This window comes from Hippopotamus amphibius, chromosome 8 (assembly GCF_030028045.1).
Source record: "Hippopotamus amphibius kiboko isolate mHipAmp2 chromosome 8, mHipAmp2.hap2, whole genome shotgun sequence".
Taxonomy (NCBI): Eukaryota; Metazoa; Chordata; class Mammalia; order Artiodactyla; family Hippopotamidae; genus Hippopotamus; species Hippopotamus amphibius.
This window is the reverse complement of record NC_080193.1, coordinates 124,110,892-124,138,805: the sequence shown is the minus strand read 5'-3', so window position 1 is coordinate 124,138,805 and position 27,914 is coordinate 124,110,892. Positions and strand designations below refer to the sequence as shown.

The 27,914-nt window shown below is 38.5% G+C and overlaps 1 protein-coding gene across 2 annotated transcripts in view; it reads right to left on the bottom strand.

Moving 5' to 3' along the window:
• The window catches only part of PDE11A (phosphodiesterase 11A), a 380,330-nt gene that overhangs the window by 189,892 nt on the left and 162,524 nt on the right, over window positions 1-27,914 (bottom strand). For both annotated transcript variants that reach the window (XM_057745497.1, XM_057745496.1), the window contains one exon: window positions 1,577-1,709. In XM_057745497.1, the coding sequence (XP_057601480.1) occupies window positions 1,577-1,709 (133 nt within the window). The remainder of the gene's footprint in view (window positions 1-1,576; window positions 1,710-27,914) is intronic.

Genomic DNA, 27,914 nt, shown 5'->3' with positions numbered 1-27,914 from the left:
TGAAGCAATTCCATTTTGTCATTGTATTGTTTTATCTTGAGGGAAATACTTCGTATGTTAAGGAAAGATATCATCTGAATTGATTGTCTTTAGCTTATGATCTACTCCATCTTACATCAGGCTTGTAAGGAGAAGGTTCAAGCCTCTTAGGCTCTTGGGGGAGCACTGTGGCTCGGTCTGTTTCATTCATTATTAGCATAAGCCGTTGACACCTGTCACTGAGGCAAAATATTCTCATAAAGGGAGGAAGCGTAAGAGATAAATAATGTTGCTTTTCCTGGAGTGATACATCACACACACACACACACACAACATACACACATTTGTAGGACAAATTTGTTAACTGCCTATATTTAGGCAGAATTCTTTCTTTCTCTCTCACCTCCATCTGCATTGATTAATTCTTTGCCAACTTTTTTCCCCTCAGCATGAGAAGGGAAACATAAAGTAATTTTAAATTTCAGTACCACACAAAGAGAACATGTAAAAATCATGGTATATTGCATCTTCAGATTTGCGTTTAAAATCCAGTATGGGTTGTGTGGCAGATTGGAAGCATATTAGTTAGAAGCCCAAGAAACAACGATGGTCTAGGTACTTGCTTCAGTGATTTCACAAAATGGTCACAGCTTAACCTACTACAGTTTACTGTCTCCAGACATCATTGCCTCTAACTACTGGATCAGGGCATGAAATTTTTATGCTCAATCCCATAGAATTAACTGTTGCATTTTTGCTGGAGAACCCACATGGTTCTTTTTATAGATCAGCGGGAAGGCTGTCTTATTGTAACGGACTATAAGTGTGGAGGTAAATGTAAAGCAGCTATATCACTAACCAAGAAGATATGTGGTAAGAATCTGCCTGTAGACATAAGGATATGGGATATTCAGACTCACTATGTTGTATCAGCAAGAAGTATTCCTGAGACATATACTGTTTTACATAAGAAAAAAAAAAGCAATGATTGGGCAAGAACTTTTTATTCCCTGTTAAAGGTGAAGATACCTGTAGCTTATAACCCAAAATGTCACTCTTCTAGGTACAGACGCTAGAAAAACTCTTGCACACATGCACTTGGAGACATGGACAAGAATGTCCTTGTTTATCCATGTAACAGCAAAACACTGAATCCACATGTCCATCAACACTATAGTGGATAAAGTGACATTCATACCATGTAATACTTAGCAGCACTAGAGATAAATGAACAAATTACAAATGCACAGAACTCAGAAATTTATGTTCAAAGGAAAAGCAAGCCACAGAAGAAGACATACAGTATAATTCAATCTCTATAAAGTTCAGAGACATGTAAAATGTAACAATATAATTGGCAGGGATTCAAACATATGCAATGAAACTGTATGCCACAAATCAGGGGAAAGAGGACACTTTCCTGTCACTCAGCAGTAGGAGATGCAGAAAACCAGATCACAGGGGCAAGATTTAGAAGAACCGCGCGTAAACTCAGAGCTTGCTGTCGGTTCGTATGAGGCCCCTCATGTGCTCCAGCCAGCAAACCATCAACAGGGTGACAACCGAATCTTAAGAGAAACCAGAGGCCTCCTCCTACCTCGGCATCAAAGCGGGGGTCCTGGTAGGCATCACTGATGTTCACTGGAAGGCCTGTGGAAGCCACCAGCTCGGCAACACTGTTATTTACCAGCCAGTCGGAGCACGACGATTTCTCCATGCTTTCTTTGAAACTATCAGAACACCGAGGCAAGCAGTAAGAAAAGAGAAAAACATCCGTTTACCTGAAAGCAAACCTGTAAAAGGACACTCATAGCAGGATTATCTATCCTCATTAAGAAGGGGTAAGGGACCTTAGCCACAGAACGAGAGCGAGGTAATTAGCAGCAGCTACTTCAAAACAACTTACCTGCTATCATGGAAAATAATCAACTCTGTGGGTAGAAATGATAGATTCTCGATGATCCAGAGAACAACTCTAGGTTGTATTTAGGCTCCAAAGCAGGTGGATATAAAGCAGATAATCAGATAATGCCCAAAACTGATGACAGTTCGCCAATGCCATGGCATAATAAATTCCTATCCTGCATCCCTTAACTGAGCAGATTAGATGTTTGACACCAGAGAAAATGAAATCCAAGAATGGGGAAAAGTACGGAAATACATTGAGAATTTACAAAAGTTTAAGTGCAGCAAAAGAGCACATCTAGACTCCGCCTTAGTGTCTTGTAACTATTTTTGTAGTCTCAGAGGATATACATAATTTTTTTTGGTGCTATTTCCTTTTTTTTCCTTTTTCTTTTCTTAATTAATTTTTATTGGAGTATAGTTGCTTTACAATGTTGGGTTAGTTTCTGCTCTACAGTAAAGTGAATCAGCTGTAAGTATACATATATCCCTTCTTTTTTGTATTTCCTTCCCATTTAGGTCACCACAGAGCACTGAGTAGAGTTCCCTGTACTATACAGTAGGCAGAGTATATTTCTTAACAAAAACACATTTTCTACTTAGAAAATCTCCCTGGAAAATCTTTTTTAACTCTACCCTTAACAATAATAATTTAAAATATAGCCATATTTGATTTTAACAAGGAATTTTATGTTAAATGACTTTGTGTTTCCCTTGTGTCACTTTTACAACAGATGTCAAATTTACAGAAATGCCATAAGAATTAGTAAGATTTGCCACTTCATCCCTCCCTTCCATCATTTCTTCCCCTGGTACCTATTGAGCACTGCCTGGAGCTGTGGAAATGCAAAATTGAGTACTGTTCAAATTAGCAATATCAAGGAAGATTTTCAAGGAGGATGTTAGATTTATGGCTTGGCCCGTCAAAACTGAAATCATGTAAATGAATGCAAGTATACAGAGCGATGTTTTCCAAACTACGTTCTGTGGAACCCTGGGTTCCTGGAGATGTTAATGAGCGTACTACAGTAAGAATAATAACTCTATTGACTTTTTAATCTAAGCTGCATTATCTGTAAGAAAAACACTAAATGCTGTACACAATCATTGTTATTATGCAATAATGTGCCAGTGTGGAATTTGTGCTGTACTGGGAATGCCAGAAACTAGCACGGAGAGGCCACCGGATGCGTGAACGAGAGGGAAGCGCAGACATTGTTTACCATCATTAATATATCTCACCTGTAATGACTGCTGGTCTGGGTGTGATAAGGTCAACATATATTTGTGATGTTATTCAGCCCTTATTGTATATTAAACATTACTATACATTAACTTACTCCCTAGGGATCTCTGGCTGGAAATGGAAGCATTAATAAAAAGCAGTCTTGAATTTCTCAGATAGTGGTTAAATCAAAGGAGAAAAAGACTGAGGACTTCAAAAAGAAGATGAAGTCTTTATTTTCTCAAACAAAGGAACAAGAAAAAAAGCCCATGTATTATTTTCTCTTTGCTATATTACATTCGTGAGAAGTGAAATTTTACATTGTGCTGCAGTGAAAGCAAAATACAGGAAGAAACGTGATAGTGCACCTGATATGAGGATCAAAGTTAATGATGTCATTTGTAAGTCTGTAAATGGGTGTGTTTGAATGCTGATCATTCTTGCAGCAATTAATCGAGCTGTCAATTATTCTGTGCTGCTTGTGTACCACAATTTTTGTTTACATCTTCTGTGACGAAACAGTGTGGAACATGCCGACCTAGAGTGTGGTGGGAAGAAGAGTGGTAAGGGACCCTGTGGATGAGCCAGGGAGAGAACCCGAGAAAGAAGTGCTGGGGTAGGAGGAGGCTGAGCAGAGGTAACCGAGAACTAAGGAAGGGACCAGCTTTATAAACAAGTGTCAAAAACCTTTAAGCTGGGTCTCAGGATGGGCAAGAGTTCAGCAGGGAGAGATTGGAAGGGTGGGGAGGAAGGCACCCAAGGAGGAGGAAAGAGCAGGAACAAAGGATAAGAAGCGGCAGAGTACAAGGGTGTGTTCCTGGAATACTGAGCAATCGCCTTTGATGGGAACACAGGACGCATACTGTAGGGGAATAAGACTGAACAGGAGGTCAGGGCACAAAGGTGGAGGTTTTGACCGAGGAGCTGAGACCTTAGTTGTAGGCAATGGAGAGCCGTGTAAGAGTATTGAGCAGGGAAGTGGCAGGACTCGAGATGTAATCATAGGAAACTTAATCCAGGGAGAATGAACAAGAACTCGCTAAGAGAGACCAAAGGTGGAGAGAGGTCCTGGCAGACCAGTGAAGTCACGTGGTGGGAGGTGACGATGCTAGCCACTGAGGGGTACCGCAGAAGATTCCGCAGGACTTGGTGGGCAGGCAGCAGTGGCTTACAGTTTGCTCCTGTGTGCCAGGGGCACTACTGGCAGAAGGAAGTTGTTTAGAGGACTGGGGAGACGAGGGAAGATAAAAGACATTCTGTGAGCCTGAAACACGTCACTCATTGTTGAAAATCCAGGACCAGAGCCCATATCAAGTATTCAGGACTGAAAATACTGATACAGAGTTGGGGTTCTCTTCAGGGAGTATAAAATGGATGAGATCGCTCAGGGAGAGAATATATAGGCACATCTGTAGGGGAAGGAAGGACAAGAAAGGCAGTAATAAAGAGGGAGAGGATAAAGAAGAGAGAAAAAAAAAAAGGAAAAACAAATTCATCATCACCCATGGTGAGCCAAGGGAAGGCTGGATGCTTATCTAACCAATTTCTTTTGTCCTCACATAGATCCTAGGGATCCTAGGAGATGGGTACAGTTCTCTACATTTTACATATCAGAAAATGGAGGCTTAGAGATGCTGAAAAACTTTCCCAAGGGGAAATAGAATTTTCAGCTACGTGTGACTCCAAAGGCCCAGGATATTTTGTTTACCCCATTACCCCTCCAGGAAGGAGTCGATGGGTAGGAATACAGCAAGAAGAGCCGGTTTTCACTAAAAAAAAAGGGAGACCAGTCAACATCACAAAGGGTTTCAGGGGGCGGCTGCAGATAACAACATTTCAGTCTCAGGCTGCAGTCAAGGAAGAGGGAGGAAAAAACGCTGGATTTGACAATCCAGAGCTTTAGGTCCCTACTTACAGAATCCCTGAAGAAGATGATGATGGAAACACTTACTGAGCAGGGGCTCCTGAAAGACCCCTTCTAGATCTAACCTGCTTAGAATCTGGTTTAGCTCAGGCTGCAGGTATATTGAAATCACTCTAAAACTGTACACAATGTAAAAAGATCAGCTCTGGGCACTGTTGAGGTGGTTTCTAGAAAGTATAAGCTATGGTCTCTGCCCTCAGGGAGCTTGCTACCTAGTCAGGGAGATGAGTAATAAACACACTGACATTTAAACAATGCGCGATTTAAATACCCAGTTCAAATTTCAAATGAAAAGATTGTCACGTGGCTGTGTTGACGATTTGCCAAGTCAATTGTCCCAATCATGAATACAGAAGACGTACAGAGAGGGTGAAACCACTTCAGGTAAGGCTAAGGCTTCAGGGGAGGTGAGATTTGAACAGACCTAAAGCTGGAACAGTGCAAACAGATTTTCTGAAAACCATTTCTCCATTTCTTCAGTTTAATCTTGCAAAGGTACTTAAATTAAGGCCCAGCGTGATAGGATGGTTAGAGAGACAGTCAGGAAGCTTGGTTTGTCACTCTAAGTATTTATATCACATTCTGGCCTTTGCACCAGTTCAACCTTCCTTGGTTTTGGAATGCAGAATCATGACACTGAGTTAGAGCTTTCAAAACCTTGCTTCTTTTCTTTCTTTCTTTCTTTCTTTCTTTCTTTCTTTCTTTCTTTCTTTCTTTCTTTCTTTCTTTCTTTCTTTCTTTCTTTCTTTCTTTCTTTCTTTCTCTTTCTTTCTTTCTTTCTTTCTTTCTTTCTTTCTTTCTTTCTTTCTTTCTTTTTTTTTAAAGATAATTTTGTTTTATGATTAAGACTACGGGTTTTAGAGCCAGACACACTGACTCACATGCCTCTCTTGCCACTTCCAAGCAAAGTAATCTCAGACAAAGTTACATTTCATCTGTAAGATGGGTATAATACTACTACTTAGTTATTGTGCAGATTAAGGTAATAATTTATGAAAGTACTTAGCATATTATCTAGCCCATAGCAAACATTTTTTTAAGAAAGTATCAGCTTTTTAACAACTTCTAAAGTAAATTCTGCATGTCACAGTACCCTTTTGGACATTTCAGCAATGTGACGCTGTGGGTTTAATCACAAAGGAAAACGTTCAGATTATTTCTACTTCTTGAGGGACACATCTGGCTTAAAGGATCAGTTCTTTCATAAAGGTCCTATCATCAGCTCCTCCTGATTTATGAGGGCCCTTTTATTCTGTGTGGTTTACTCCCTTTGGCTGATGGCTATTGGAACAGAACACAGTAAGATCACAGACACAGCCATGTATACTGTATAGGTTTGCCCTGCACAGGGGTGCCCTGTCAAAGGAATGAATGGGGGCTGAAATCTAGCTTAGTTGTGCACATTGGCTTAGAGCTATACCCATCTAGAAGGGGTACCTGTTTTCTAATTGTCACAGAGACATTGTAAGGGCTGAAAATGGCCCTGCTTCAATCTCTTCTTCAACACACATGACAAATGAACATCAATATCAAGTTGAATGCCTTTAGTGACAGGAAACTCATTACCTACCAAAATATTCCATTCCATTTTGTGACAGCTCAATTTACTTTTCAATAATCACCATCTTTGCTTCCAGTCCCATGATTTGCAGCCACAGAGCATGGATCTCATTACCTGACAGCCCTTGGAATATTTGATAATAATTAACATGTTCCCTATAGTCCTCCACCTGAGGTTCTCCTTTTTCAACTTATCTCCAATTCCTTCAGCTACTCCCCTTGTGGCATAGCTTCTTTATTCTCACTTTCTTGGTCCTAGATGTGTCTGAGCTGGTTAATAGCCCTCTTGAGTACAAAAGCCAATCCGGAAGTCTTGGCCATGGGGTCTGAGCAGGATGGAGATAGGATGACCACCTCCTTCATTATGATCCTCTTCCCACCACCAAGGCTAAGGATTGATAGTTCCAAATAGGTCTTTTTTTTAAAAAATAGGTTTTTGAAAGCTTAAATTAATATCCCAAATTGAATTAGCCAAATTTCTAGAGCCCCTAAAATATGACTAGAGACATCCAAGGTGAATAAATTCAACACTAAGGTTTTCAGTTTGGGCCATAATCAATTTAGGGAGAGTCCTGCCGTTTGCAAATACATCCATAATTTGGTTCCTACACAGGCTGTGAGTGCAGGTGAGATCATGTCAGCTCAGTGGGTCTTAGCTGCCACGGGCATAAATGCAAAATAACCACTTAGGTTATTTCAACTCTTTAAAAAGTAGACCTCCTTAAGATCAAGATTAGTTTAAAATAACAAGCAAATTGTAAAGAAATCCTTTAGCTTGTATTTTTACTAGGACCAGGAGCATAGGAATATGTGGGTTTTTAAATGAGTTTCCTGTAAAGAGCTGCATTTTGATTCCTCTTCCTCAGTGGTATCTTGCTTCCAAGTGTGAGACTCACACTGACTTCAAAGAGAACTTTATGAGCTCAAATATATTGACTGTGGAGGGATAAAAGAGAATTGCCCTATTAGAGAAAACACATAATTCCTGAAATGTGGCTGTCCCTGAAACGAGGGCCAAGGAGGTAGATATAAACCTCAGGGTCAACAAGGTGCAGAGCAGCATAGGGGAGAAATCGATACAAGCAAAACAAACCAGACAAAATAAAACACCCCGGGGGACCAGGAACTTCACCATCTTCAATTGTCTGAAAAACCTACCTTAGCTAAAGTTTCAAACACAGAAAACTATATGAAAACAAACTTGAGACTATTTTTTAGAATTAATTCTCAAAGCAAGTCTCCAAATTAGAAGACAAAATATCTGAATAAAATGTGAATCATGAGACTGTAGCTTCTTAACACTAGAGATCACTCTAGTCTTCCCTAGAGACTCCCAAGACTTTACTCTCTGAAGAATAACCATTGGTTGGGCCCCCACTAAATGCTGGAAAGTAGTGGGTGGATCTTGCATGGAGTCATCAATAAGTGTCTTTTCCTTTTTGCTGAAAGGAGGTGGCACATGCAAACCCATCTGTATATGGGTGGTCAGCTCCGCCCTGCCCCTACCTGTACAGGAAGAGGTATAGGCAGAAGCTACAGGGGTCCCACCTTCAGGCAGCTCACAAACAATGACAGTGGACTGTGATGCCCTAAAGGAAGGATGTACAAGACATTATGGGAACAGAGAAAAGAAAGGTCAGTTCTGTTTGGGCTGGGAATGGTATTTGGGAACTACTTCGTAGAGGAAGTTGGTATAAGCTGATCTTTGCAGGGTAAGTAAAAACTCATCTGGCAGAGAAAGAAGGTGAAAACAACTCAGACAAAACCACAGCAGGAATAAAGCTTGAGGAGCATGAGGTTTTCTGTATTGATATGATAAGTAGTAGAGCTAAAACTTAGGCTAAATAGTAGAAATGGTGAATAATGCTATAATGGAAGAGGCTAACCTATACATCGTGTGATTCCATGCACAAACACAACCACATTTATACTGATGATTCCTGAATGCATATCAGCAGCCCATTGAGTCCTGAGTTCCCTACACATGCATCCAAGCAATTTCTGGACACTTCCTCCTGGTTACCCACGGATACCTAAAATTTAACATTTTCAAGATTGAACTAACACACTCTCTTTGATGTGCTAACAATCATTAATGAATACTGTGACCATTAACTAAAAATAGATCATTGGGTACGGAACAGAAGTTTCAACATAGACACAATCTATTATCTCATTTTCAGGGAATGATTGATTGTCTATTGCCCTCTGATAGTGTGAGTGTTATCCAGTGGAGGGGTAGGACTCAGAGAGGTGAAGAGTCAGGGACTCCAAGAACTCTTTAGGACAGATATTTCGTTTTCATGCTTTGTAAACAAAAACTGATTTTTTGATTTACAGGTTGTGCCTGGCACTATTTTCCATCTTGCTTCATTGACTAGAGCTCACTCTGAACTTTGGTTCACAAAGAGAAACTCCCCTCCTTATTTTTTCTTCTCAAATAAGCCTGTCTATCCCTGGTCCTTCTGGAAGCTTCGAGCTGTGCAACATTATTTGAAGTTGTCTTTCAATTAGGAGATTAAGGAACTAAGTCAGTATCAGTGGGACTCAAAGCTAGGATCCCAGCAGGAGAATCCCAAATACCTAGGTCTAGGACATTAATAACTTCCTACTATCTTTGGTATACCTTTGAAGGTTACCAAATAAGTCTTTTAGACATAAAAGGTAATGGGAGAGAATGTAATTAGCAAGTAGAACCAGCCTGTCAGTTCTTATACTGTGGTGGGAGAGGAAGATGCTCTAAATTGCAGACCTTCCTGAATTTTATCATGATCTGGACCTGTTAATGGACTTATCTTTAAGGTTTTGCCTGAGGATGCTTCATCACACATCACACTTGCCTGAGGATGCCATTTCAAACACTGTGTTATCAGAAATTAAGACATGGAAACCAAATAACACATTTTCTGTCCTTAATTTCCTCAAGTTGTGCAATTACAGTGATGAGATTTTTCACCCCAAGGAGTTGGTGTCATTTTGGGAAGCATCTTGTGCCTTTCAAATGGGTGTCAGATGGGATTTCTGCGAATGGTTGGTGTCTACAGTTTAGCATTGTGTAATGATAACTGCTTGGTTTCATAGCTGAGCAAATCTGTTTTTGGGGGGGGTTTGTTTTTATTTTTTGGATTTTTTTTTGTATCTTGGCCCAACGTTTTCTTGCTGTGAGACTAAAGATAAAATTTTAATAACTCTGATTCTTAGTTTCCATAATAGAAAATTATGGGGAAATACAGCCCATTTTACAGGGCCGTTTTAAGGATACAATAACATAATGTTGAAAAATGCATGGCACATAGAAATAAGTATCAGTTCCTTGTAGCCCAAAGATTTTTCTTTTATTAAAAACACTAGATGAAACATGCTCTATTTAACTGCTTATCTCCTGAGGCAGGAGAGATGTTATTGTTTTTGGCTGTGGCATCATTGTCAGATCTGGAGAGGTGCTGAAGAAAAAATGTGCTAGCTTGCAAAACTGTTGATAATAAAAGACAGAGTTAAAATTCTGTCCTTCTAGATGTGTCAAGTAGTCCTACCATCTCTCTCTTTGGGGCTTCTGTGGGCACCTCTACCCAACTGTTCTGGATTGAGGATGTACCTTCCCACAGGTCCTGGGCATATATCTATACAGTGAGAAAGGAGAAGTGGACTCAATGTGTTAAAATATTAACTAAGGCATGTTAAATGAGAGACTTACAAAAATGAGAGAGTCAAACGTAAAAACCAATCATTAAGACTTCCAAGTTGCCATGATTCTGTTTACTGTGTGGCATCAATCTAAGGGACAGATGACCTACATAGGCTACTTTATTATGTTTGATCTCAGTACTTATTCATGTGCCTTGTTGTTCATGGGACAGTTTTATAGCTTTCATTCTCCTCTGTGACAGTTTTACTAGAGTGACAAGTCCACTGGCCTGAAATAAATAGGGGTAATGAGAGGGTTTGTCTTTCATTTGAGTCTTCACGTTCAAAGGCAGGAAAAAGGAAAAAAAAGAAATTAAATGTATTTAAGGGGTGAAAGTTAGATGTTTGGGAAATACATTTCCTTGAGTTTCCTAAGATTTTGGAAGATACAAAATTTATTACAAATATTTCCTCTCCTTCGCTGATGTTTAGTTCTTATAATTAGCATCATGCAAATGGGGTGTAGACACATTACCAATGCCATGGAAGGTATTTATAAAATAGGGTTATTTGGGGGGTTGGAGGCCATATAAGACCAAAAGTATCAAAGTGACATTAGCCCTGCTCAGCTCAGGCATAAAGTATTTCAGTGTAAACACTCCATCCTAATGACACTCTCTATATTTTTAGGGAAAGGAGGTAGGAAATATCTAGGTGACTCTGTAACAATGGAGCTTCCTGGTAAAGAAGTGGCCTTGGTACCAAGAGGGAGTCTCAGAACTCAGTCTCTGGTACAAATCTGTCTTCCGTTAAACTAATTGAGATCTGCTGAAGCACCTCCTTGCTAGACAACAGAAAGGGAGTTGGGCCATCTGGATCTTTCATTCTTCAATTAGCGACATTAAATATTGGCACAGTAAGTTTCAGCAGCCCTGAATTTGCCAGACAATAGACAGTCAAAAAGAATGTCCTAAAGTTGTTGTTTACAGGAAGTTACACAATAACAAAAACTTATGTTCCAAGATGACTGGTCATGGTGGTGATGGTGCTGTTTTATGTTTAATGTGTTAAAGGTTTTCTTCATTTCTTTGAAATTAGAATAAATATCATGCTTTTATTTCTACAAAAACACCTATTACCTGCTTCCTACCAGAGGTACAGTCAAAGAAAGTTCAATGAAGAAGAAAGTAGAAGAAAGAAAATATATTCATGATATACTGTGGGAGTATTCTGTCTTACATCAATCAGTGTGTAAGTTTGTCTAATATTCTCTAATACTCCAGGTAACAGAGAAATTTTTTTTTTTTTGACTGCGTCGGGTCTTCATTGCAGTGCACGAGATCTTCATTGCAGCGCATGGGCTTCTCTCTAGTTGTGGTGCGCTGGCTCCAGAGCACAGGGATTCTGTAGTTTGTGGCATGCGGGCTCAGTAGTTGTGGCGCACGGGATTACTTGCTCTGTGGTATGTGGGATCTTAGTTCCCTGACCAGGGATCGAACCTGCGTCCCCTGCATTGCAGAATGGATTCTCTACCACTGGACCACCAGGGAAGTCCCAGTAATAGAGAAATTTAAAAGAAGGTAAGAAGAAGAGGTGAGACCTTCCAAATTGGCAAAGTAAAGCCCACTGAAAATTTGTTCCTCCATAAAAGCGCAAGAATACTAGCAAAAATTGTCAAAATCAACTTTTTGAAAACCCTGGAAATTAAAGAGAGGCTTGCAAAAATCCAAAGAGTGTTTATTCAAGAAAAACAGTTCAATCCCTGTAAGGACAGCATGTCGTGTGGTAATTTAACTTACCTTATTTTCATCTCCCTCTCCCTAGCTCTGGGGTAGTGGTGAAAACCAACAGATTCATAATCATGCTAGCTGTGAAAACCAGCAGCCAAGCAGCCACTGGCAGAAGAAGAATGGGTTTGGAGCTCCCCCAAATCCTATCCCCACAAAATTGTCAATATTTTACCTGTTTGACGGCTCCATGGAAACCTCCACTCATAGAGCTTTCTTTTATTTGACCTGACTTAGAGCTTGCTCACTAAGAACAGCCTTTATCCCCAGCCATTTGAGGGGAAAAAAACCCCAGCAGCAATTGTTCAACATCACAGCTGCCTTAGGCAGAGAAACGGTTACAGCTAACAAGAAGCTGATCAGTAAACTCAAACAAGAAGTGTGGGAATAAAATATTCCTGGGGAGGTTTGAAAAGTTCTGACATATTCCTGGAAATCTAGAGTTGTATTTGTGCCCAGGAAAGACCTGAGAAGACCCTAATTTCCCACCTCTGGTTGATCTCAAAGCTCTGTGAAAGCAGAAAGTGAAAGCTCAGTAAACTTCCTGTTAGAGAACTGAAGGTCCCCCCCAACCATATGTACATAGATCCCCTCAGCAAGGCTGGAAGACTTATTAGTTCAACTAACTTTCTTTCTTTCTTTCTTTCTTTCTTTCTTTCTTTCTTTCTTTCTTTCTTTCTTTCTTTCGGAAATCTCTGTCCAGTCATTAGCTAACAAACTAAGCTAACTAAGCAGAGAATTCAGTTGCCACACACAACAAAGATAGTTCATGAAAGTCACTAAACAGCAAACAGCAGAAACAACAACAGCAAAAACAAATAGAAACAACAAACCTTGGATGGAGTGAGTGAGGAGCAGATCTTATTTCCAGAGTTTCCACATTACATTATTTAAATTATTCAGTTTTCAACCAAAACAGAGAGAGAGAGAGAGAGGGAGAAATAGGAAAATATACAGGAAAAAAATCAACAGAAACTGTCTCCAAGTAAGCCCAGATGTTGGACTTACTAGACAAAGACTTTAAATGAGCTAATATAAATACATTCAAAATACTAACGGGAACCATACCCCTTCCCCTCAAAAAACTAAAGGACACTATGAGAACAATGTCTCACCAAATATAGAATATCAATTAAGAGATGGAGATTATAAAAAAGAACCAAATAGAAATTCTGGAATTGAAAAGAATAATAACTGAAATAAAAAATTCACTAAGAGGGCTCAATAGACAGTTTCAGAAGCCAGAAAGACAGAATCACTGAACTTGAAAATAGCTTAATTGAAGATAGAGACTATCTGGTCTAAGGAACAGAAAGAAAAAAGAATGAAGGAAAATAGTCTCAGAGACATGTAAGACATTATCAAACACATAGCATATGCATAATGAGAGTCTAAGAAAGAGAGAAGATGAAGAAAATGAGCAGAAAGAATATTTGAACAAATATGGAAGAGAACTTCACATATTTGATTAAAATAAACATTAATCTATACATTCAAGAAGCTCAACAAAATCCAAGTAGTATAAACTCAAAGGAATCCACAACTAGACACATCATTAACAAACTGTTGAAAGCCAATGACATGGCTTCCTAGGTGGCTCAGTGGTTAAGAACCTGCCTGCCAATGCAGGGGACACTGGTTTGATCCCTGTTCCAGGAAGATCCCACATGCCACGGAGCAACTAGGCCCGTGCACTACTATTGAGCCTGTGTGCCGCAACTACTGAAACCATGAGTCTAGAGCCCATGCTCTGCAACAAAAGAAGCCAGGGCAATGAGGAGCCCGCGCACCACAACGAAGAGTAGCCCCCACTCACCCCAACTAGAGAAAGCCCGTGTGCAGCAATGAAGACCCAACACAGCCAATAAAATAAATAAATAAATTAAAAAAAAAAGCCAATGACAAAGAGAGAAGCTTGAAAACAGCAAAAGAGACATGACTAATTACATACAAGTGATTCTCAGTAAGATCAACAGCTCCATGATTAGAAACCATGGAAGCCAGAAATCAGGTGAATAACATGTTCAAAGTGCTCAAAGAAAAAGACTGTCGACCAAGAACTACATATCCAGCAAAATTATACTTCAAAAATAAAGGAGAGGTTAAGACATTCTCAAACAAAAACTGAGAAAACTCCTTGCCAGTAGACCTGCCCTATAAGAAATACTAAAGGTAGTCCTTCAGGCTGAAGTGAAAGGACACTAGAGAGTAGTTTGAATCCACATGAAGAAATAAAGAGCACTGATAAAGGTAACCCTATAATAAATACAAAAGAAAGTATAAATATATTTTTTGTTTGTAACCCCTTTTTCTTTCCTATTTCACTTAAAAGACAATTGTATAATGAAACACTGTAAAACTTCATTTATGGGGTTTTAATCTAAAAAAAATATAATTTGTAAGACAACAATAACAAAAATGGGGGGGAACTATATAGGAGCAAAGTTTTGTATACTACAGAAATTAAGTTGGTATTAATCCAAATTAGATTGTTACAAGTTAAGACAAGTTAATTGTACTACTAGGGTGATCACTAAGAAAATCACTGAAAAAAGTAGTAAAATAAATGACAAGATAATTTAAATGGCACATTAAAAAATATCTGCTTACCACAAAAGAAGTCAGAAATGGAGGACTAGAAGGACGAAAAGACATAAGACATATAGAAAACAACAAAAAAGGTAGATGTAAATCCTACTTTATAAGTAATACTTTAAATATAAATGAATTAAATACTCCAAACAAAAGGCAGAGATTGGCAGAACAGATAAAATAACATGATCCAACTATATGCTGTCTACAAGAGATACACTTTAGGTTCAAAGACACAAACAGGTTAAAAGTAAAAAGATGAAAAAATATAGACTATGCAAACAGTAACCAAAAGAGAGTTTCAGTGGCTATATTAATATTAGACAAAATAGACTTTAAGAAAAAAATAGTTGATAAAGACAGAAGGATATTTTAAAATGGTAAAAGCAATGAACCATCAAAAAATATAACAGTTATAAACATATGGCACATAACAAAAGAGCCCAAAAATGTGTGAATCAAAAACTTAGAGAACTGAAGGGAGAATAGATAATTCAACAATAACAGTTGGAGTCTTCAACGCTGTGCTTTCAATAACAGATAGAACAATGAGGCAGAAGAATAATAAGGAATTAAAAGACTGAACAACACTGAAACAACTAGACCTAACAGACATCTGTAGAGCACTCTATCCAACAGAGGCAGAACAGACATTCTTCTCAAGCATGCACAAAGAATTCTTAGGATAAACCTTAAAACAAGTCTTAATAAATTTTGAAAGATTGATATCATAAAAGATTGTTATCATTTTTTGATGAACCCAGTGACAGGGCAAGAATAAAGATGCAGATGTAGAGAATGGACTTGAGGACACGGGGTCGGGGGTGAAGGGGAAGCTGGGACGAAGTGAGAGAGTAGCATTGACATATATACACTATCAAATGTAAAATAGATAGCGAGTGGGAAGCTGCTGCATAACACAGGGAGATCAACTCAATAATGGGTGATGACTTAGAGGGGTGGGATAGGGAGGGTGGGAGAGAGTTGAGGGAGGGAGGGGATATGGGGATATATGTATAAATACAGCTGATTCACTTTGTTGTACAGCAAAAACTGGCACAACAGTGTAAAGCAATTATATTCCAATAAAGAGCTTAAAATAAAAAAAAGAAAACTTAAAAAAAAGCAGAAAAAAAAAGCCTAGGGGAGCAAAAAAGGATTAATATCATAAAAAGTATTCTCCAACCACAATGAAGTAAAATTAGAAATGAATAACGGAAAGAAGTTTGGAAAATTCACAAATATTTAGAAATAGAACAATATACTACTAAAAAATCAATGAGCTAAAGAAGAAATCACAGTGAAATTAGAAAATATTTTGAGATTAATGAAAACAGAACACAACATACCAAAACACACTGGATGCTGCTGAAGCAGTGTGTAGGGGATAATTTACAGCTATAAATGCCTACATTAAAAAAAGAAAAAATTTCAAATCAGTAACTTCACCTTCCACCTGAGACACTAGAAAAAGAAGAGCACACTAAATCTAAAGCAAGCAGATGGAAGGACACAATAAATATTAGAGGAGGAATAAACAGTCTGAGAAGAGGAAAACAATAGAGATAATCAACAAAAACAAAAGTTGGTTCTTGAAAAGATCAATAAAATAGACAAACCTTTGGCTAAGCTTGCCAAAAAAAAAAAAAAGAGAGAGAAGACTGAAGTTACTAAAATCAGGAATGAAAGACAGTATTACTACCAACTTTACAGAAATAAGATGGTAAGGGAATACTATGAATAATTGTATAACAAATTTGATAACATATGAAATGGACAAATTTCTAGAAATACAAAAATTATTGAAGTGGACTCACGAAGAATTAGAAGATCTAATGAAACAATAACAAGTAAAGAGGTTGAATTAATAATTTAAAATAGTGTTCAAAGAAAAGCTCAGGACTAGATGGCTTCCCTAGTGAATTCTACCAATGCTTCAAGAAGAATTTTTCTGTAAACACAAATCTTTCATTTCCAAAGCATAGGAGGGAACACTTCCCAACTCATTCTATGAAGACAGTATTACCCTGATACTAAAACCAGATATCACAAGAAAAGAAATTACAGACCAACCACCCTTATGAATATATATGTAAAAATTCTCAACAAAATACTAATGAACCTGATGCAGCAACATATGAAAAAGATTATACATCATGACCAAGTGGGGTTTATCCCAAGAATGCAAGATTGCTTTAACATTCAAAAAATCAATCAATGCAATACACTCTATTAATAGAACAAAGCACAAAAAATCACGTAGTCATCTTAACAGACACAGAGAAAGCATTTGACGATATCGAACACTCTTTCATGACAGAGTGCAAAAATCTCAACAAAGTAGGAACAGAAGGAAACTTACTCCAAAATAACTAAAGCAATCTTAAAAAAGAACAAAGCTGGAATAAAAGTAAGTTGTAGCTTATTTCAAAGACACAATAATAAAGACAGTGTGATACTGGCATAAGGATAGACATATAGATCAATGAAATAGAACTGAGAGTCCAGAAATAGACTCAGACATCTACGGTCAACTGATTTCCCACAAGGGTGCCAAGACAATTCAATGGGGAAAGAATAGTCTTTTCAATAAGTAATGCTGAGGCAACAGGATATACACATGCAAAAGAATGAAACTGAACACCTATTTCACATCATATATAAAAAGTAAACTGAACAGTTCAGTAAACTGAACATCAAAGACCTACATGTAAAAGCTAAAACCATCACACTCTTAGAAGAAAGGCAAAAATCTTTATGACTTTGGATTAAGCACTGGATTCTTAGATATGACACCAAAGGCACAAATGACAAGAAAAAAAATATATATATAAATTTGACTTCATCAAAATTAAAATCTTATATTTGAAAGGACACTATCAAGAAAGTGAGAAGACAACTTATAGAGCACAAAAAATATATGTAAATCATAAATATTATATGAGACATATTCAGAAAATACAGAGGACTTTTACAACTCGACAATAATAAGACTATTAACATAATTAAAGAATGGCAAAGGATTTGAATTCATATTTTTCAAACAAGATATACAAATGGCCAATATGGACGTGGAAACACGTTTGAAATCATTAGCTATTAGGGAAATCACAACCACAATGAGATACCACTTTGTACTCACTAGAATGGTTATACTTTTATAAATAAATAAATAATATTGATGAGGACCTGGAGAAATTGCAGCCCTCATACTTTGCTGATGGGCATGTAAAATTGTATAACCACTGTAGTAAACAGTCTGGAAGTTGCTCTAAAAGTTAAACATACAATTAACACATGACCCAGCCATTCCACTCTTAGATCTATGCCCAAAAGAACTGAAAATGTATGTCCATTCAAAAACTTGTACATGAATGTTCATAGTGGCATTATTCTTACTAGCCCAAAAGTAGAAACATCATCCACTGATGAATGGATAAACAAAATGTGGTCTAGGCATACAAAGGACTATCATTCAGCCACAAAAAGTAATGAAGGAATAATGTACATGCTACAACTTGTATGAATCATGAAAATATGCTAGGTGAAAGAAGCTAAATGCAAAGGTCACATACTGTATGATTCTATTTATATGAAATGTCCCAAAATAGCCAAACTGATAGAAATAGAAAGTAGCTTAGTAACTGTCAGAGCCTGGAAGGAGGAGAGAATAAGAAGTGACTACTAATGGGCACAGAGTTTCTTTTTGGGGGCGATAAAAATGTTCTGGAAACATACAGTATATGGTTTCACAGCCTTGTGAATATACTAAAACCCAACCCACTGAATTGTACATTTTAAAAGAATGATTTTGTTGTATGTGAATTACATCTCAATAAAAATTTTAAGATAAGAATAATGAAGAAACATGATAATTAAGCTGCCAAGTGAGAATTTAAAAATATTTTTGGATAGTTATTGAAAGCAAGGAATATTTACTGAATGGCCCACTAGTACAGTGGCTGTGGAGATGCGCCGCTCATATTTCCCTTTAAGAGAACTTGCAACAGAGAGCACAGCGGATTGAATGTCTCCATCTCCCGACTTTGGCAGGTCGTTGTCTGCCAATGACTGAGCATGGCAAGGGTAGGAACTGAGCCATTCCTGGGGATGAGATTCTTCCAATGGGCAACTTCTGCTCAGAACTCCCTCCTTGGCTGGACAGAGATTTTCTCCAAACTATGCTGCAATCTATTACTCCTCCTGTTCATCCTTCTTTCCTCTCTCCTTTGCCAGAGCAGTGCAGTGGAAGGCTCTCCCTGCCTATTCCTTGTCTCACCCTCTTTATCCTTCATAGCTCTTTCCCCTGAAAAATCTTTTGTTCATTTAATCTCGGCATATGCTTCTTGGAGGGCAGGAACTGATTCACCAAGCTATATATAAAAATGACTCTAGTACAAGACTTGAAGAATGTGGCTGAAAGGCCCTGGTAGGACTGAATGTGCCTGCTCTCTAGCAAAAAGAGTGTGGGGATGTCATTACTCCTTACATCCCCAGGAGTCTAAATTCAGATCCTGTAAGACATTTCATTCACTTGTACTAAATAGTTGCATAAAGAACTTACACAAACAAACCCTCCCCAAGATGCCTTATTTGAAGCACAATATGTATTTGAGTGAAGAAGTTCTGAAATGTTTGGGAAAAATCAGTTTCACACAACTGATATTTTAAAATAACCAATATAGGTATTGATTGAGGCCACACACACTGCAGGTATAAATCAGACATGGCTTAAAAGTCTAAAGTTTTGTTGTGGGTAACAACAAAATAGTGAATCATGTAATCAATTTTGTGGGTCAAGACAGCAGGTTGGTTTTTTTAAAGACTAGAATAAATCAGAAGTTACATACATAGTAAAGGTAAATATAGTTTCATGAAACTTGTTTTAGATATATGTGTGGGTGCATTTGTGTATGTGTTTATATACATTAACTAGGTTTGGATATAAAATGTATTTTTGTTGTAGGTTGCAATCAAAAAAGGTTGAAATTCACAATCGAAGGGATACACGGTGAAGTTGGCACAGTTAGGATTCTTGGCAAAGATATTTAGTGACATTCTCCAAGGTAGGAGCAGAATTTCTAATTCCCCAAAGCCTCATCAAGGTGGCAGGCTTTTGAGTGGTAATATCCAAGTAAGGGTGAGTCACATCAGACTTTATGGAAGCATGAGTCCAAAATCATATTCATAATCTGGATAAGTGTTGGAAATCACCTCGTCTTGGCCAGGGACATCTCAGAGTTATAAAATGTACAATATGGCTGCAAGGTACAGTCACAGTAAATTGTGATAAACAAAATCCTCACTCATCATACTTCGTCTCTCCAGGCTAACACAGTCTATCCCAAGTCTATTCCTGAAAATATCTTTGCTGCTGGATAAAGACAAAGAACATCTCTAGGAGCCTTGTTTATAGACTCTTGACCCAATGCTAGAGCTCATCCTGTAGTTTTGTTCTCATTATAGTCACATCTCATGGAAGTCAGTTCCCACCAAAATGCTAGATTTGGGCCATGGGGGCTGGAAGCCTAAAGGAAAGAGTTACCGAGAAGTGAGGAATGCTGGAAGGAGTAATTTGTTTACAAAACTAGATTCCACACAGGATTGAAAAGGAAAAGAAAAAAATCAATAAGGCATTGAAACATGAGTTTCAGTATTCTGACTCCAAAAATGCAACGCAGAAAACTAATGTTGAGAAGAATCATGGGGCTGTCCAATCTTAACAGTGAAAGAAACCCTGAAGGCCTCTGAGATGCTTCTCAAAATTGAGATATATGTACCCTCAGGGGTAGATGTAGATGAGCTAAGGGACAGAAAAGCCACAAGAAAAACAATGTGTGTAAGGATCATATTATTTCATTGGATCTACAATACCATCAATTGTGAGATGCATTGTTATTTTTGAACCACTGAAAGAAGAGAAAAATTGCTGTAATGAGTCAGTGTTCTTTTCACTTAAAATATTTTAATCTTACTTTAGAGATCTTCTGGATTAGACACAAACTTTATAATATACCATTCTTCAAGGAAAATTTTAACTATACAAGAAGATTATATATGAAAGGAAAAATTATGAGCAAAATAAAATAAGTTGACTAAGACATTTCTAAAATTTCTTCAAATTCAGTGTCATTCTTCTGAATCACTTTTCAATACAGAGTCTTCTATGTTCACAGGTATGAGCCTTTGAGGCACCAGGATGCAGCCTTTTTAAGAGGAGTGCTCTGCTATCATCACCAGGACTCTCTTTCGAGCTGCCAACCCCTCCGGAAAGTTTTGATGCTGCCATTCTACTGAACTTAGTAAAAGGTGTCATTGGCAGATTTTTAGACAACAACCAGGCTCACATTCCTTCCTCAAGGATTCCTTAGTTGGTTTGCTGACAGAAATTTTAAGGGGTTGCTGTTGTTCTGTTGTGCCACCAGCAATTCTTTTACTGTGCTGATACATGCCTGAAAGCTGTGTCAAGACCTAATGTAACTTGGAGGGTTATGTAGGGCTCCTGGTCATCTGTTCCACATGGCTGAACAGATGTGATACACACACAGTAACATCATTGACTTCACCCTCATTCTTATATGAAATTGGGTTCAAACTCATACACTAATACTGCATTCATTTCCTACTTCTGCATAACAAACGACTACCAAATTAGCAGCTTAAAACAGCACCCTTTTATTATCACATAATTCTGGAGATCAGAAGTTCATTACGGTGTTTGTCAGCTGGATTTACTGCTTAGGATCTAACAAGACCAAAATCACAGTGTCGACAGAACTGCATTCCTTTCTGGAGGTTCTGGGGAAGAATCAAGCTCATCCAGGTTGTTGGGAGAATTCAATTCATTGTAGTTGTAGCACAGAGTTCCCAGGTTCCTTAATATGTGACCCACTGTAGTAAGCCAGCAGTATGTGTTGAATCCTGTTTGTGCTTCAAATCTGTCTGACTTTCCCCTGCTGCTGCATCTTTCTAACTTACTTTTCAGTCCTCAACTGGAAGAAAGCTCTGTATTTAAGGGCTTGTGATTACATTGGGTCCACCTAGTTAATCCTAGAATAATATCCTTATTTTAACATCAATTGATTAACAACCTTAATTGCATCTGCAAAGTCTCTTTGGCTATATAATGCAACGTAATACAACAGAGGGTGAAGGTCATGGGAGCGCACATTCTGTCTACTATCTTTAGCTTTAGTTTTCTGTCTACCACTTTTAGTTTTTGTTATTTAAAATTAAATATGGTGGCAAGTTTTAACCATCTGATGTTATGCATGGCCTCCCGTTGAAATGCTACACTCTGTCATCTACATTCTTGAGGTTGATCGTTTAAGCACACTTGGCATTGGCAGACATGTCAAAAAACACTAGGATTTTCTCAGCATTTCCTGTTTTGACTAAATTCAGTTTCCTTTTTTCCTCAATCGAATCACTTGTCACTGGAAGTTAAGCAGCTTCTAAAACATTAGAAGTTTTTGACAAATTGATATTCCGCGCTTTAATAACAGTCCCGCAACCTGCGTGAATTCGCTTTCACAAGCTTCTTAATGTTTTGAAATTTCTTTCAGTTATTGTGAGTACTTTGTCAATTTTTCCTGCCTTCAGTTGCATGACTTGGCATGTGGTAAATGATCCTTTAATATGTATTTTAGTTACAAAATATAGCACAGCTTTATCTCCTTGTGAGTTTCTTCCCTGGTTGTAGCTTTGCAAGAACATACAGATTTGTGGCCAGTTTTCTAACGATAAACATTTTTATTACTAATATCAAATTTATATTTCACTTCCATGTTTTTCTGAAAAATAATACTTTTCATTTCAATGCTAAATCATAGTATAATCTTGTTGAAGACATGTTAAATAGCATCTAACTCAACTAAGGCCGTGGTCTTAATAGAGCGAGCATTAGATGGCCAAGAGAATTTCTCCCAGACATAAACCTGCAGGAGCATAGGTGGTATTGCCAGAAATGCTGCTCTCAGACTACAAATTCAACACTTAGTAACATGAAAATGTGTGCAAGTTACTTAACCTCTCTGAGCCTCCTGATCCTCATTTGTAAAATGAGGACAATAATACGTAGCTCATTGGGCATTTGTGAGATTAACTAAGACAACATAGGTGTGACAGATACTGGACTTTCAAGTACAGTTAATTCTCTTTCCATAATTAATAACAAACCACTATAATGCACAATGGTAGATGTACAGAATCATAGCTTCCTGGAACTTTGTTGCTGGAAGAGACATTTAGTAGGTGTTATCTATTTATCTTCCCCATTTAACAACTGAGTGTATTAGTCTCCTACAGCTGCCATAACAAAGTACTACAAACTTGGTGGCTTACAACACAAATGTATTCTCTCATAATTCTGGAGGCCAGAAGACCAAAATCAAGGTATTGGCAGGACCATGCTCCCTCCAAAGGCTCTGGAGGAGAATCTTTCGTTGCCTTTTCCAGCTTATGGTGGCTGCTGGTGTTCTTGGGCTTGTACTTATCACTCCAATCTCTGCCTCTGTCTTCTTAGGGTCTTCTTCTCCTTTGTGTGGTTGTATGTCCTCTCCTCTTCTCATGAGGACACCAGTCATAGGATTTATTGCCTGTGCGGTAAATCCAACACGAATATCCAGCATGATTTCATCTCAAGATCCTTAATCAACTGCACCTGCAAAGACCCTATTTCCAAATAAGGACCCAGTCTAAGGTCTCAGATGGTCACAAAGTTTGAGGGGACGCTCTTCAATCCACTACACTGAGGAAACAAGCTTTACTGAAATAACATTTAAAATAGAACAAATTTGTAACCTTGAATATTTCTATTTGAGTGTTAAAGACCTCATTTTTTCTATCTCTGTATTCTCCGCAGTAGCCTGTAGAAAACGTGCACTTCTGGTTTTAGGAGGTGTGAGTGGCAACTGAAGACAGCGAGCTGGATAGCAAGCAAAGGACACAGCAGATGTAACATTTTTAAACTGAGCACAACATACAGTTCACACATATCCTTTAGCCGCCCCACCCCTGGGAATATCTCACTGGCCGTGTTTTCCCACAAGTTTCAGCCTCTACCCACCCATGTTGCTCAGTCCCGTGGGTTCTTTGTTTGCCCCTCCTTATTCCTTCATTTTTTCCTGAATTCTCTTCTTCTTGGACTCCTTTTAACTTCAAACCCCCCGTATTAGTTTCCTGTCATTGTTGTGACACATTACCACACACTTAAGTGACTCTAAGCAGCACAAAGTTATTATCTTACAATTCTCTAGGGGAGAATTCCTTTCCTTGCCTTTTTCAACTTTTAGAGGTTGCCCACATTCCTTGTCCCATGGCCCCATTCCTCCATCTTCAAAGCCAGCAATGACAGGTCGAGTCTTTCTCAAACTGCATCACGCTGACCTCTGCTTCCGTCGTCACCTCTCCACTTATATGGACTCTTCTGGTTACACTGGACCCATCCAGATAATCCAGGATAATCTCCCCATCTCAAGATTCTTCATCAGATCTGCAATGTCCCTTTGCAGAACACTCACAGGTTCCTTGGGTTAGGAGCTGGGTATCTTTGAGGGACATTACTCTGCCTACCATGTATCCTCAGCTTTTCAAATAGAGCATTTTAGCTGTCCACCCTCCAGGCTGACCTGCACGCTTAAAGGCTCGTTAAACAGAGAATCTTGCTATTTAACTGCTCCGAGATTTCTAGCTTTATTTTTCTCCTCCCCTTTTAGTCATACCAAATGAAAAATACAGTAAGAAGATTAAGTTTTTAAAAAAGATTGTTTCCCACCAAAATAAATTTTCTCCCCTCAACTCCCTTACTCCCAAAACACTTGAAACGGTTACAGAGCTTGGGTTTTAAACAATATTTATTTCCACTATATTCCACTAAATGATTATGTGAAAATTCCCTTTTAGTCAGTTGTTACCTTCTAGAAATTACAGACATTGGCTTTTTTTTTTTTTAACACCCTAAGTAGCAGTGCTGAGAAAGTGCAATTTCCAAAGCGTCCATATTTATATCTAGGAGATACATCAATAGAATCTGGCCAAATATACTTTAAACTAAATAAAAATTTCTAGCTCTCAAGAAGTCCATAAACGTTCTTTTCTATTTCTAAGTACATATGATCATTCAGACTACCTATTCCCACTGAGAACAGAAAGAGGTTTATTAAAGCTTGAATAAGGAGATTCAAGAAAGTTTACTCAGGCCAATTCACTAAATATTATTAAATTAGGCTTCACAGAAAAGGTCCTAAAGTGAGATCTGAGGAGAGGGAGAGTCGGATGGATCAGACAAGATCTTAATTTTTTTTTAAAGTCATTATTGACAACACAAGATGACTGTAAATAATAAATGCATCAACAGTATTATATTCTGAAAAAGAGAGGTATATGTCTCTTTCTAATCTATTCTGATTCTGGAGAAAACTGGAAAATCATGTTCCATTCTAAGACATACCACTTTAAGAAGGACTCGAGCATGCTGGGGGCATGTCCAGAGGAGAATAAAAAAGGGTGGTGAAGAGTCTGGCGACCATGAAATACGAATAGTCTAAAAATAGCAGTTGCCGACATGGGAAAAGTAAGGACAGTGGATCTGTGCAGTCTTCCAGGACTGAACTACTGCCATGTGGGTAAGGCAGTAGATTTAATCCTCAGTGGCGTGAGTTTGTCATTCTCTGGTCCTTCTTCCACACTACTGCCCAGAGGATTTTTCAAGACAAATCTTAATATGTCACTGTTGCTGGTCCCCCGTGAGTAAGCAGGCATGTAGCCCGTCTCCTGGCCAATTAAGAGGGTCTGAGCATCTGAGGACCAGATAGGACCCAAACCCCAGGAGATGGGATTCAGGGGAGCTGGATGCCCTCAGGAAGAGCTAAGGGCCATCACCATCAGTTATTATGACCCCTGTGACAGCAGCTCACAGCCCTAATTAAAGATCCTGGAGCACGCCATGTTCTCTCTACCACCTCCGCGCTTCTGTTTATGATGTTTCCTCTCCCTGGAAGGTAGCCATGTCACTAACTCCCCATCATTCTCCAGGACCTAGATGAAGTTTCACCAAATCGAAAGCCTTCCCTGAAGATCACCTTCTGGTTTTTCCCAGATGAGTTGGGTGTTCCTTCCTCTATGTTAAAATGTCACCTTTCACAAACCTTTTACAAAAGTATTGAATTGCTTTGGCGTCACTGATTCACTTGACAGCAGGACATATGAGCCTAATTTGAGACACATCTGTACGTGAGGGGGCATTTATTTGTACAAGTTCATGTGCATGGGGCAGAAGGGACTGGGAGGAGGAGGTCTTGAGCATCTGAGTCAAGTGGCTAAGATGGAAGAAGGTGGGGAAATCAAAAGAACAACGTAGTGGCTGGCCCTCAATCTGGGGTCTGCTTCCTAAGCCTGGTCGCATGCACTAAGTGCGAGTCCTATGGAGAAAGAAGGGCGGCAGATAAAAGCTTTAGAAACTAAAAGACTTGTAAAAACATGAGGGACATGCAGGACTGATTAGGGGCCAGGCAACAGACTATAACACACGGTATGGAAAGTGAACCTTCTTCTCACTTCTGCAGTGATTACCCAGCCTTGTTTGGATTGGAAAGGCCGCCGGCACATTGGAGACAGTGCCGGGGGAGCTGTGGCCCAGCGCTGGTGAGGAGTCCAGTGGTGCCCATGGGAATTTGAGTGGCCAGGAAGCCCATGCCCAGCACATGCTGCTCTGCCATGTTTAGAGGGCGAGCACTTAGGGACACTTAAAAGAAATAATGAGTCCGCAATAAAAAAAATTTTTTTTAACCTTGGGGATTCCCAGAACCACTTCAAGAGTGACTTTTGCAAAGGGCTCAGGTTCTTACACTACAAGGGAGAAATTACCAAGCAGCCAAGTATAAATTATCACTGTTACTGTGACTCTCTTTACAGCTATGGTCAGCAGGCCTGGTGAAAGCTAGTTATGGTTATGTTATATTCTTAACCTACTCCTACTCCTGTTCATTGGCCTTGAGATCCTTGAGGGCAGAGACTGCTATTAAAAAAAAAAATCTCTCTAGACACATTGCCTATCAGAGGGTAGGTACTCATCATATGGCTATTGAATGAAGTAATAAAATTAATGAAGGGATAACCATCTCCAAAGGACAAATTTAGGACAAACAGGTGGAAGTTACAGAAATGTGATTCAACATAAAATGCTTTCTAACAATTAGAACTCCCTATCAGTGGAAAAAGCCCACTGTGACACAATGAGAATCTTATCACTGGAAGAGTCATCAAGGATGTCCCATATGCTGGGTGAAGAGAGACAGATCAAATCATATCTGTCTCTCAAATTGCTTGGTATTAATTGCATGGAGACCAAGAGGAGACGGGCCATGACAAAAGAGTTAGCCACAAAAGACAGTAGGCAGAAATGATGAGTCAGCAACAAAATTGGTTTTTAAAAAATCTTCAAGGACTGTCTATAAAAATCAGCAAGCTTTAAATCAGAGTTCATCAGAATTAAAATAGTGCCCTGAAATATTGTTGCATGAAGCCCTAGACATTATCTTCAAGAGCTATCCTATTATAACTCTGAATGATGTCCAAAGGACTAAGGTACCTAATGGACATTATCTATAGTGAAGATGTTAAGTGATGAAAGGTTAAAGGAAAGATTTACAACACATTGAGAGCAGGCTGTGATTTGTAGACTTGTAGCCTGTTTCAATGTCTCTTCCACGGCCACTGGCGAAATAAATGCTAGAGCCACTTGTCTTTATTCCTTTAGCTTCCAACAAATGACCAAAGGATCCCACATCTACAAGAGGAAAATTACTAGACAATGCAGAAAAGGTCTTCTGAGATAAATGGACATTCTACATAAAGGCCACAAATAGAATGATGGAGAGTACTATCTCATAATGTCAAAGTTCAAAGGCACTTTTCAAATGTCTCTTTAAAGAAAATCTGACCTTTCTTTCTTTATTTCTTTCCTTTTTATTATCAGAAGTTTGCCAAGGGCAGTCTTGGCCTTGGGTCATTTCGTTTTGACATGGAAGTTCTCTCAGCATTAAAAATAATGAAATATTTAACTCTGCAGCGACCATGAGGACACATTCAGGAGTGAAAAAAAAAAAAAAATACTAAAGCATTAGAATTTCAAAGGAAAACTTCTCCCCCCTCATATGTGAGAAAGAGAACCTACATGAGGCTGTAACTAGCCAGAAGAGTAAGTACAGATAGATATTTTAAAATGTATTTCATGTTATTTTACATGAAATTTTTAGGAAAATGTCTGAATACACCACTAGTAACTCTGTCTAAATCGTTTTTGAGTATAGATTAGCAG